This window comes from Gossypium raimondii, chromosome 6 (assembly GCF_025698545.1).
Source record: "Gossypium raimondii isolate GPD5lz chromosome 6, ASM2569854v1, whole genome shotgun sequence".
NCBI classification, from domain to species: Eukaryota; Viridiplantae; Streptophyta; class Magnoliopsida; order Malvales; family Malvaceae; genus Gossypium; species Gossypium raimondii.
Genome location: NC_068570.1, coordinates 25,926,504 through 25,939,784, shown reverse-complemented (window position 1 = coordinate 25,939,784; position 13,281 = coordinate 25,926,504). Strand labels below are relative to the sequence as shown.

Here is a 13,281-nt window from a genome sequence, read left to right as displayed (position 1 = left end):
AGGCAATCAACATAAAAGGAACAAACTTTAAAAAGTGCAAAGTAAAAGAAACTTAAATACATTAAACTAAATCTGAAAATGTCTTAAAACCAAGGTACATAGACTAAAAATGCAAATAACCCTAAGTTACAATGATAATTAACTTAACTAATACTAAGAACAACTAAAATAAGAAGAAAATTTACAAAGAAATATTAAATCTATAGCTAAGGAAGTGAAAATAATAAACCCTAGAAGAAGAGAAAGAAAAGCTAAGAGAAAACCTAGTAAAAACTAACCCTAAATTAAGCTAATGTAGCCTTTTTTTTTCTCTTTCAGCCAAATTTTGGCTGATATAACAACTATTTTAACCCAATTCTTGTGCCCAAAATACCCTTGAATGGGTCATCAATGATTGGTGCTTCGGGTGGATAAAGACTACCCTTTTCATCAATTTTTATCCCCACACGATATCAGTATAGCGATGCCAAGGAAAAGGATACCGTAATACCTTGGACAATCTTAGACTTGGAGTGCTTCTTGGTAAGTGGATATCGTGATACCACTGAAGGGTGGTTTCCAACCTCGGGTCTGTTGGAGGTATTGTGATTCCAAGGTTTGCATATCGTAATACCCTGTCCTTTGGTGTTATTTTCACTTGATTTTAGCCTCCAACACATCCCTACATCACTCAACCATATGTTAGGGCCCCAATGGCACTATTGGCCAATTTGGGTCTCAAAATGTGTAAAAACAAAACATTTACACTTATTAAATTAAAATCTACAAATTACGAATAACTACGGAAAATACACAACTTTTCTTGAGAATAAGATCCTTAAATGTATTGGGAAAGCCTCATTTGCCATATTAAATTACAACAAATCATTAAGCAAAGCTGTACTACTGACTTTACTATGGAGGCTGAATACATCGCTACTTTTGAGGATACAAAAAAAGTAATAGGGTTTCGAAAGTTCCTTACAGATCTTGAAGTCATTCATGGTATAGAAAAAGTTATCACACTGTATTGTGATAACAGTGCAACAATAACTAACACCAAAGAAACCAAAAACCAAAAGAGGATGAAGCATATTGATAGAAAGTATCACATCATAAAAGAGGCAGTAGCAAACGAAATAGTGGATGTAGTCAAAGTAGCATCAAAGGACAACCTTGCAGACCCATTTATCAAGAATCTAATTGCTAAAAGTTTTGAGAAACATGTAGAGAGCATGGGAATGCGAAATATGACTCATCTACTTCTTTAGGGTAAGTGGGAGATTGTTGGATCTGGTGCCATAATGTAGTATATTTTCTATCAAATAAGTCTCCCATGAGCAACTTTAAGATAATGTTTTTCTGCCTAAAAACAATAATGATAATTTATTTTCTATCAAATAAGTCTCCCCCATGCTCATGGGGTGGGTTTGCTCCTTATGTGTTTAGGATAAAAAAATAAGTCTCCCCCCGGCATAATAAAAATAGTGAGTTATGTGTCTATGAGCAAAGCCAAGGATTTTTACCTTCAAAAAGTCTTCCACTACACATGATGGAATTCGAAGGTCTAAATATATAATTGCGCATACTGGGTCTCAAACCTGAGTTGATCTAGAACTTCCACCTTTACCCCTAGAGCTAAAGACTCATTGGCTTGATTATTTCTTTTCTTTTGACACTAATTACATAAATTATTAGCTAAACCTTATATTAACCTAAACTTGTTTTCCATAAATTATTAACGTGTTGTTTGGTTCACTTGAATGGCTAAGCCATTCCGGGTGTATTCAACCTGTCACAGTGAAGCAAGCATTTGGTTGGTTGAATGGCCTAATCAGGGACTAAGTCGAAAAGTCTCGTAATCACCATTCAGCATACCCATCTTTGAATGGGTTATTCGATGATTCCTAGAATAAAGTTCTTTCTTTTACCCAATTTACACCTGCATAAAATCATCTAAAACTCCAAAATTAAACAAAGAAGATAGATTAACATATCCCAAGTTATCATCCAACACAACAACGCTTTAATCTGAACATTGCATCAAGTAAGTCATGGCAGAAAAAAAAACAAAATTTTATAACATTTATCTTTAAAAAAAGAGACTCAATCATCTCAATCTCAAACACTCAAACAAAATACAAAGAAAAGAAACAACAATTCATCTACAGGAATAACTAAAAAAGAGTCGAATCTACTTAAAATTTTAAGTAAGTAACTTGTATCTTTTTTTATCTTTGTTATTGTTTGGTCTTTTAAGGCAGAAAAGAAAACTATGACTGATTGCTCTTTGTGAATTTGGAATTAAAAAATTCTAAGCATAACAACTAGAAAAAAATTGAAGGATAAATGTTTTATCATTTTAAATAAAATAAAAAATATTAGAATGAAGCAATTTTAAGAATAAGAGCACGTTTGGTTCGCTGTGTTGGATTAGAGGCGTAATGGAATAGAGGTGTAATGGAATAGAGGTGTAATAGCAAATCAACTGTTTGGTTGAATGTAATGGAATAGAGGCGTAATAGTAATCTTGTGTTTGGTTGAATGGAATAGAGGTGTAATAGCATAATGGAAAAAACTAAAATGACTAGAATACCCTTAGCATAAATTTGTTTGGGTAAATGATTATTGTTATTGTTATTTAAATTTTAATAAGATTATTAATATCAATAATAAATAATTTAATCATATTTTAACATAATTATTATTAAATATATTATAATTAAAATATATAATTTAATAAAATTCTTAATAATCAATATTCTTATATGAATTTACTCAAATCATAATATATGATACTATAAAATATAATTTGAAATAATTAATATTAAATATATTTTAATTAAAATATATGATTTAATAAAATTTAAAATAATTATAACTAATAAATTTTCTTATATGAATTTGTATAATTTAAAATAATTATTATTAATTATAATTTAATAATAATATATTATTTCATAAAATTCTTGATAATAAATTTTCTTATATGAATTTATATAATTTAAAATAATCAATATTAAATATAATTTAATAATGATATATAATTTCATAAAATTCTTGATAATAAATTTTCTTATATGAATTTATATAATTTAAAATAATTAATATTATATATAATTTAATAATGAACTATCAATGGTGTTGGTATTTTAATCAATAAAAGGCAACATGAACGATGAAAATGGGAATGTGTTAGCTACAAATGCGGTTTAAGAGAATAGTCACTTAAAATATACATGGTTGTAGTAAATCTTGAACATGGCTATGCTTAAATAATATATTTTTAATTATTTAAAAATATTTTTAATTAAGAGAATAGTCACTTAAGTAGTTGCCAAAAGTCGATATATATGTAATATTATTAAAATAATATTTTTAATTATTTAAAATATTTTTAATTATTATGTGTATATGAATATACACATTTAATTAGTTTTATTTTTAATAAAATTTTTCTAATTTATTCATTCAATTTTAACCACCTTACAATTTATTCATTGTATTATATCTACTGATCCAATTTTAATATATGGAATATTTGTTTTTAATCAAGTTCTTTACTTGTTTATATCTAATGTTCCAATTTTAAAAATTCGATTAAAATTTTTGAACTACATCAACTTAAGAAATTTGATCCCAAATTCAAAATTTTCAATACCAATAAAAATCAACTTACTACATCACCACTTGCAAAATATAACTCTCCAAACATTACTATGGAGTAAACAAAAAAAAAACAGAACATATATTCTCGTACATCACCACTCAGACGCAAGTTCATTTTTTGGACAACCGATTCATACATGGTAATAAGGGTAAAATAACTTGCATGTGAACATTAGCAATCTAACGTATGCATTCATGATAATATGAAGGTCGGAAGCATGATTTACAATGACCAAACACATCCACAACCATATGTAAAAATCGGCATGTATGTGTTTTCTTGTGTTTCTCTGTATTTGATTTTGAAGTCTTACAATTTTCTTTAGTTTAGAAGGTTGGATAAGTTACCAAACCTCTTGAATTGCAACTACTGACTTGACTTGCCAGCGATTTATGTCTGGAGCAAATCGGTAGCTAACAGTCCAATACCTACAAAATTCCACATAGAACATTAATTTACTGGAACAACAGTGACAATTCAGAATAATAATATATGACTTATGTAACTATTACACAAGTAATGGTTTTACATTTCAATGATGTGTTCAGAATAATGCATATATTGACAACGCAACTATGACTTGAGAACAATTCAGGGACAACATGAAACTGGAAAAAGATCATCAATACAAACTACTACAGCAACAATAAAATTTTATTGCTTAAGTGGGGGCGGCACAGCAATATGTGGACTCAAATTTCCACATTTTCAACACTATTAAGGCCATGTTCTGTCATGCCACTAAAAACCAACAAATCAAACACCCTTTTTCTTTTAGCTTCAGGCTGATTGGACAAATGAAGGCCATGTTCCTATTTTTATTAAGGCCATGTTCCTGTTTTTATTGTGGCCATGTTCTTGAGTTGAACAATATGATTAATAGAAACAACCCAAACATCTTCCATTTGATATGAAGGTTACTAACTCAGAAAAATATATATATGAAGTTTACTGGGCTAGCTACCATAATTAACACTTGTCTCGAGACAATGAACTTTAAAATATAACATAGGATAGAAGCAAATAAGGCCTTTTCATATGGTTCAAAGGAACTTCATCAATTATATGCAGTTACTTTAGAATTTCAGAAGTATTCCATATAAATGCTTTCGATAGAAAAACAACAGGATACCTCATCTGCTGCATGGAACTCAGATAAGCTAATTCTTCGTTCCACTAGCTCAAATTTTTCATTTACAACAAGCTCCATAATCTGCAATCCAAACGGCATGAAAGGCATATCAGTGCCAATGAAACAATATAAAAGTACAAATGAAATAGTTGAAATTCTCATGACAAAATTGTCTGCTTGAGACCAGGAAGTTCTGATATTTACGAGCCTAAATATAAATTACAGCTGAAATGAATGTTTAAGAAACTTACAGTTGCTCGAGTAATCCCAAGAAGACAATAATCAGCATGAGGGGTTAAAACACGGCCTTTCTTGACCAAGAACTACAACGTAAAACATAAGAATGTTTCAGTTAGAGATTTTCAACTTTCAAAGTATATGCATTAGAAAAAAAGCTTTTCCTTCTATAACCAACTAAATGCATTTTAACATTCCACACCGTCAATGTTATCAGTTATCGAGATGAATGGCAAACTACGGTTTTTTTGCAGTTTTCCATTTTTGGTAAAAACAATAGAAAATAACCAAGAACAAAGATGAAGATTATTGATGCATATCGATACCATACTCAGTCTTAATGTTCCCCAAACCCCCAATTCATATACAGATCTAAGCTATTAGGGGGGAATCCTAGTCTTACAATGTTTGTGGCATTTGTTTCAGATACATAATCATCCTTGTCGAGCATGATTGCATCATTGGCATTCGTATTATTCCCTTCTATCTGCATTGGACCACACAAATCATTTTTTTCCCAAGAGATAGTTTAACAAGAATGCATATCTGGCATTAGTCTGAGAAACATAATCTCCACCATAACACAGGAAAATATACAGGTCATATCATCCATCATGGTTTACACCCTTAACCCAAACAAAACAAAAATAGCCAAACCTAGAGAGAAAGGTCTCTGAAGCTTTCGGTAAGAAAATTTGAAACTAAATACGCTTGTTATCTTGCGAAATTTGATTAATCATTGATGATCTTGTCGAAGCATTTAAAGATAGTAAGTCGTCAAATTGAGAACAATACTTGCTCGAATAGCATGAAAGAATGAAAACAACATTCAAATCATAGATCAGATATTAGAACATCATCTACTCTCAGCTTTATCATAAAATCAAATGAAAGTCCTGCATTGGACAATACCTTTGCCAGTATGTTATTAGAACATATTTTTTATGCTCCATGATTAAAGATTTTGTGTGATCATTCATACACAACAATCAGTGTTCATTTATCAGTGGATTTGTAATTTGTTTACTACTCTTTGTTTAACAGAACTTGCATGGCAGATAGGTAAAACCAAAGTTGTCCTTAGAGCTGGTCAGATGGCTGAGTTAGATGCTAATAAAACAAACACGGAAAATAGAAAATAAAATTATTCAAAAAGAAGTAGAAAAACAATAAAAGAATGTAAAATTAAATAGATAATCAATCTCTGCAAATAGCAAGACAATTTCATAGAACAAACAGAGAGCAATTTACACAATATAAATGGACTTAAGCAGGTTTGGCCAACAGCAGCAAGGTTAGAAAACAATCCAAAGTTATTACTCCATTAAAATTCCACAACTTCAAACAAAGAGCAATTATAAGTCAAAGTTAATAACATGCGAACCCAATCCACAATATCGCGAGTTTTCTGCGTGGACAAAACTCTTCGATATTGTTGAAAAAAACCAAAGAAAGCTTACCCACTAATTAGATATGCAAAATGGCACCGACTCTCGTAAATCATTTCCTCTTTCCCCACATTGCATTATTGTATTATAGGATTGAGGTGCGTTGCTTTGTTTTGCCCTCGATCCCTCACCAATTATGTTACTATGCTTGCGAAATTAAAGAAAAAAAGAATTTTGAGAGAATAAGAAACGGTGAAGAAGAAGAAAACAATCTAAAAAACTAACCCAATCTCAACAAAAAATATAGATAGAGAGAGCAAATCTGCAAAAAAAATAATAATAAAGGTTGTATCTTCCTTACTGGATCCAATGGACAGAACACAGTTTCACCGATGGAGAGGAACGAAAAACGTGAGATGGAGGCTGCTTTCTGATCGGTGTTCGAAGTCCAGTTGTGATGCCAAAGAGAGGTAAAAAAGAGAAGGAGAAGATGGCGAGGAGAGTGGAGAAGAAAGGTAGAAGAAAAAATCAGAAGACAGTGGATTTTGGGTAAGACAGAAGCGTGAATCGGAGGGTAAAACAGGGACCAAAACTGAATCCGGACCTAAACTGTGCGCAAGAAAAGGATTAGGAATCAGTGAATTTTGGGGATTACATCAGTAATGTAATAGACCCGTATTAGGCTAATACATCCAACCAAACAATGTATTAAGTGGGGCCCACGATTAGGGGTGTAATGGCTATGCCAATACACCAAACAAAACATGTTGTAATTGTTGATGGAAAATTTGGATGAAAGGAAAAAAATTATCTAAACTGAGAATGGAGAATAAAGTGATGATGGGTAGTGGGTTTTGGGGTTTTAGCGAGGGAGTGAGCTTGATATTTTGGTAAATTATTAGTAAATTTATATTTTATTAGTTGTATTTTAAAAAATTATAAAATATAAATTTAATTAAAGTCTCGATCCTCTTGGATATAATAATCGGCAAAGACTCAGCTAGAACAGGAAACATTTGGGCAGAAAGAAAAGGAAAGGAAAACTGAAGAACGCGAGAAGGGATCAAGAAGTCAAATGGATCTCGCTTTTTTTTAGGGTTGGTGTTGTTTGAGCAACAACTCTTACTCTTTCTTACAGTCGTACTCTAATTCTAATATAGTAGGATATAAATTAGGTTAAGGTTTAGGGTGGGTGGGTGAGTGAGTGAGTCCGAATGAAATCCTTCTTTCATTTCGTCTGAGGTTTACTTCTCTTTTCCCTCATTGCGCTGTTCTACTATTTTCTTGTTTGGATGGATGGTTTGATTTATATTAATTTGCTTGCTTCAAACTTTAAACCTTAACTGCAACTGCAATCCTTCGATTCCGCTTTCTTCATCTTTCCCTTCCATGTTGAAGATTACTGTCAATGCAGATTATTCTGTTTTGGATTAATGTTTGAGATGAATCCACCCCAATTATCTATTTTCCCTTTTTCCTCTTACTTTTAGCTTTTCCCCTTGTAACCTCGACTTTCTGCAGTTCTTGAGCAACAGACCCAACATTTGATGTGCTCTAGACCGCATGGACCAGGTTTGTGAATCAACCCTTGTTGTTTCAGTGTACCTCTTATTGTGCTCCTTATCCTTTCCTTTTTTCAATTTTTCAGTACGAGAAAGTTGAAAAGATTGGTGAAGGGACTTATGGCGTTGTTTATAAGGCTCGTGATCGCATCACCAATGAAACGATTGCTTTGAAAAAGATTCGCTTGGAGCAGGAAGATGAGGGTGTACCTAGCACTGCTATTAGAGAAATTTCTCTCTTGAAGGAAATGCAGCATGGAAATATCGTTAGGTATGCTGCACTGAACAATATAACTGCCCGTTACCTATAATCACATTGCTGTTTCTCCACTCACTAGTTTAGACCTATATTGCTTCCTGCTTGTGTTGCTCTTCAATTACTAGGTATTTACCTCATGCATTTTTTTGAATACTTACTTCAATATAAAACGATGTGGATCTATATTGTAAACTTGTATGATCTATCGACAGAAAGGAAGGGTAAAAGGCAAAAAATAAAATATTAGAAAAAACACCACTTTTTCGGGAAGCAGGAAGATGTTAATGGTATTTGCCGTACTTAGATTGGTTGAATTAAGCCAATGTATTGGCTTTTATGGATCTGAAAGTTTTGAAACCAAGGTCTAATCTGCTCATATTTTGGACCATTTTCCAACTTCGTTTTTCTTGTGTAGACTGGCTGTAAGCTTCTCTGATTGATCTTCGGGTGACAGGTTGCAGGATGTAGTGCACAGTGAGAAGCGTTTATATTTGGTTTTTGAATATTTGGACTTGGATTTGAAGAAGCACATGGATTCATGTCCAGAATTCGGGAAAGATCCACGAATAATAAAAGTGAGTCATATTTTTCTTCTGTCTATTTGAAATTTAACTGTTTTATAATGTAACACCCTATTTTCCGAAGAATTAATATAATGGTTAATGTAGGTTTCTACATTGTTTATAGTAGAGAAGAGATGGTTTACAAATGTTCTCTTAAGTGTGAGGAATTGTTGTTCTTTTGTTGGTAATCTTCTCATTCAAGTGTCTGGCGGAAGCTAGAGAGTAGGCCATCTTAGATCTGTCATGTTGTTGGATAAAAATTTGAGCTTAACAAGGAAGAAATGTAGTGCTGTTGAATCTTCTTTTCAGGAAATGTCTAATTGCACAATCCCTTTCTTTATCATATTAATTATTCTATTCTAGGTTTACATATTTATCTGAGTGCACAAAGACCTTGCTATTATCAGTCATTGGTTGACCTTGGTTGTGTGATAATAATATTATTCCTAGTAATAATGTTGCAATTTGATGATTTTGCAGACATTCCTTTATCAAATTCTCCGTGGCATTGCTTATTGTCACTCTCATAGGGTTCTTCACCGAGATCTAAAACCACAAAATCTGCTGATAGATCCTCGTACTAATGCACTAAAGCTTGCTGATTTTGGACTGGCCCGAGCATTTGGTATTCCTGTCAGAACATTCACACATGAGGTATCAACAATCACCAAGTTTGAGGTTTTTGGCTGTTCACTCTGTAATAATGCTTGATGGCTGCCATCTTTTGCTAGGCTTTTATAGTTGATCAAGTTTTCAAAAGTGATCTTACATTTTCCTCTTATATAAGCTATAATTATTAGAAGTCCCAAAAAGAAGAAAATATCAATTTGCCGGGAGACCTCCTTTCTTTGCTGTGTTTCTGCTGGACAATCATTTTGGTTTTACTTCTGTCAAGAACAAGTCTAATGCTGGAAATAGGAAAAGATAGTCTGAGCAACTGGAATTAGTTAGTTGCATCAACTAGTTTTCCTTGCATCACATTGCAGGATTTCCATTGCTGCAGGGTCTGTAATGCAGTTTTAGATCCCTTTTGAGCACCAGTGACTTGGTTTCTAGTCAGATATGCCGTAAATGTTTTAGGAAAATAGTGCTTGGCTAATTACCTGTATGCTCGATATTCAGTACATAGTCACATTGACATTGGCCTGGCTTCTAAAATAGTCGTTATCTCTAGGTGGTTACCCTGTGGTACAGAGCACCAGAAATACTTCTTGGGTCCCGCCATTACTCTACTCCTGTTGATGTGTGGTCAGTAGGCTGTATATTTGCTGAGATGGTGAATCAGCGGCCATTATTTCCTGGAGATTCCGAGATTGATGAACTATTCAAGATCTTCAGGTGTAGTACTCTTCTGACCGCAAACTTGTTGCCTTCATTTTATTTTGGTTTCCTCTTACGTTTCTGGTGTTCTTTTTATCATTGTTTTCAGCATTTGACTTTTACTGCATTCTTTAAGAGGGTTTGCTCTGATAATCTTGGAAGGAAGATTTGACTATGTTATTCAAATGTTAGCTCTAAAATATTTATAGGTATACTTTGATAATGTATCTGCAGGAGCATGGTTGTCCTTGAAACCGAATTTGGAAATAAGTCTATGCAGTGTCTTAACCAATTTTTTGTTTAAACAGACAGGGATGCTGATGATCTTAGATAAACAATTTAAGGGAGTGTCCCTTACTCGGTACTTGGGTTCTGCAAAGTTAAATGTCTCTTTTTCTGTTCTTTATATCTATTCATACCTGGTCTTTCCCCTCCCCACATGACTGGAAAGGCTGAAGAAGAGTTATTTTGGCATTAGAATATCTGGATGATGTTATAAATTCTTATTTTGGACACTGGATTTATTTATGTTAATTTATTAAATCTTTGGGCACATGCCTGTTGGTGCTCTTTATTTATTTAACATGTCCAAACACCTGTTCATACATTTTTATACATTTGTATGAAGGAAATGGAGCACATTTAGGTCATTGAACATAAAAAATTCCTTCTACATGTGCTTTGTAGGAAATATTGGTGCAAAATTTCTCCCCAAAACTTGTGCATTCTTTTTAGACTGATGTATTATTTTTATATGAAGAATCTTGGGTACTCCAAATGAGGATACATGGCCTGGGGTGACATCATTGCCTGATTTTAAGTCTGCTTTCCCAAAGTGGCCTGCTAAGGTAGAGTTGCTTTTATGGCATCTAGTGGTCTTTTGTTCTATAGTTAACCTCTTAGAGAGAAAATAATGTTAAGAGGAATTAATTGATACACCTTCGCTTGCAGAATTTGGCAACTGTTGTTCCTAATCTTGAGTCAGCTGGCATTGACCTCCTTTCTGTAAGTATTTTTTTGGGGGGGCTTTAACTATGTGAGCTACTAAGTGAGAGTGTCAATTTTTGTGTGTGTTAGCTCTTAAGATTTGCGAGTTAGTTGGACTTGTCGATTTTTTCTTTTGCTAATATCAGAAAATTTGTGTTGATTGACTTGCTTTCTTCATCGTTAGCATAGACATTAATGACTTAGGATTACTATCTTGTTTATGTGTGTATATTGGTGATTATGAATTCAATCTCACTGCAGCTTGAGATCATTTTCATAGTGGGTGTGATCATAATTAGAAAAAGTGACTTCTTGGTTGAACATCCTAATTTAAAGGCAGCTGATTTTCTGATATAGAGCAGTTCATGTTGGCTTGAACATATCACCAATTCCTGATGATTACGTAGGAATGAATTCATACACAGAAATGAAGTAGGTGTAATATTGTGCTGACAATGTAGTGGTCTGTATCATGTTTCAGAAAATGCTGTGCATGGATCCAAGCAAAAGAATTACGGCTAGAAGTGCTCTTGAGCATGAATACTTGAAGGATATTGGGTTTGTACCTTAATACCATTTGCCGTCTTCATGAGAGAAGCGTATATCAATCAATGTCAATGTGTAGCATTTTGTGGGTTTTTGATTGTGAGAAATGGTGTGGTATTTTTTTTTCTTTTCCTAAGAGCATTATTTTTCTTGCAGTTACCTTGGAATTATGTACTCTTTCCAATGTCTTGAGTCTGACTGAACTTAATGTTTGTTTGGCTCATAAGCGAGTGAATGTCATCTCATCTCATCACTTGGGTTATTTATTGCTCCTATCGAACTGTCCTTTGCTTTCGATTTCTTATGGCTTTTTCACTGCTGCCTGAAACAGCCTAATCCTCTTTTGGCTCCTTTGGTGTTTACATGTTTCAATAATGGCAATAGAATGATTGCAAAGTAATAAAAAAACAAAAACAAAAACAAAAACACATAGATTTTATGTGAAAATCTTTTCGCGAGAAGAACTACAGGCAGAGAAAAACGAATGATACAAGAGAAGTTTTATATGGGCTCAACTTGTGAGGTATGGTTTGTATCGTAAGGGCTTTGCCATTGCACCCCTAATCGTAACCTTAGCTTAGTTTTGTGCTTAATGGGGATTTATGGGGTTGAGAGGTTAGGAGTTTTATTTTGTCACTGTATTTATTTATTTTTTAACAAGTGATGGGATTCAAGTTACACAAAATTTAACAATCTTTACCGTGACACGAATTTTTAACAAACAAATTCTCTATCTCTTTCACAAAACCCTTAGTATTCTTCAACAATAAACATTAATCAAGTCCAAACAATAGTCAAACTTGGTTATAGTAAGTGACTTAGTCATCATATTCGTAGTATTATCATGAGTACTAACTTTGCTCACATCACTATGAGCAATAATATCATGCATAAAATGACACCGAACATCGATGTGATTTGTTCTCTCATGAAACATTTGATCATTTGTAAGGAAGATGACACTCTGACTATCACAACATCAACATAAGCAATAATATCACGTATAAAATGACATTGAACCTCGATGTGATTTGTTCTCTAGTGAAACATTTGATCATTTGTAAGGAAGATGACACTCTGACTATCACAACATCAACATGAGCAATAATATCACGTATAAAATGATATTGAACATCGATGTGATTTGTTCTCTAGTGAAACATTTGATCATTCGTAAGGAAAATAACACTGGCTATCACAAAACACTGTATTGATTTGAAGATCTTTACTGAATTCACCAAAGAGCTCCTTTAATCAAATAGATTCTTTACAAGCCATAGTAATCACCATGTACTCAGACAAAGCAAATGTAGTCTGCAAAGTGGCTTTTCAATTTGTAGTACAACCTCGAATAGTAAAGACATACCCTGTGAGTGACATTTTATCAAGGTCTCCAACAAAATCAAAATCAACATACCTAATGACTCCATCTCTAGTTCTTTTAAACTGTAAGCAAACATTAGTAGTACCTCGTAAGTATCTGAAAACCCACTAATCTGCTTTTCAGTGTTATTTACTGTGATTCACCATGTATCTAATAACTACACTAACTGCATATGATAAATCTGGAAGTGAGAAAACCATAACATACATGAGAGATCCCACTGCACTAGAATATGAAACATGTGACATGTAGTC

General features: G+C 33.0%; 1 protein-coding gene and 1 non-coding gene across 6 annotated transcripts; one reads left to right on the top strand and one right to left on the bottom strand.

Moving 5' to 3' along the window:
* Window positions 1-4,664: 4,664 nt before the first annotated feature.
* Window positions 4,665-5,447, bottom strand: LOC105773254 (uncharacterized). Its single transcript, XR_008196915.1, has 3 exons — window positions 5,422-5,447; window positions 5,033-5,104; window positions 4,665-4,862 (listed from the first exon to the last, which is right to left on the bottom strand). It is a non-coding gene; the product is annotated as an uncharacterized LOC105773254 (transcript).
* Window positions 5,448-7,317: 1,870 nt separating this feature from the next.
* Window positions 7,318-11,916, top strand: LOC105773253 (cell division control protein 2 homolog A). 5 transcript variants are annotated; one of them, XM_052632635.1, is made up of 10 exons: window positions 7,323-7,503; window positions 7,897-7,978; window positions 8,055-8,239; window positions 8,682-8,802; window positions 9,271-9,444; window positions 9,965-10,128; window positions 10,871-10,958; window positions 11,062-11,115; window positions 11,579-11,655; window positions 11,800-11,916. In XM_052632635.1, exons 2-10 carry the CDS (start codon window positions 7,970-7,972, stop codon window positions 11,843-11,845), a joined length of 918 nt encoding a protein of 305 aa, XP_052488595.1. In that variant the 5' UTR covers window positions 7,323-7,503; window positions 7,897-7,969; the 3' UTR covers window positions 11,846-11,916. The 5 variants fall into 5 exon arrangements, with proteins under 5 accessions (XP_052488596.1, XP_052488595.1, XP_052488594.1 ...); XM_052632634.1 differs by having other exon boundaries at window positions 7,325-7,648; window positions 7,928-7,978; XM_052632633.1 differs by having other exon boundaries at window positions 7,337-7,503; window positions 7,928-7,978.
* Window positions 11,917-13,281: the final 1,365 nt, after the last annotated feature.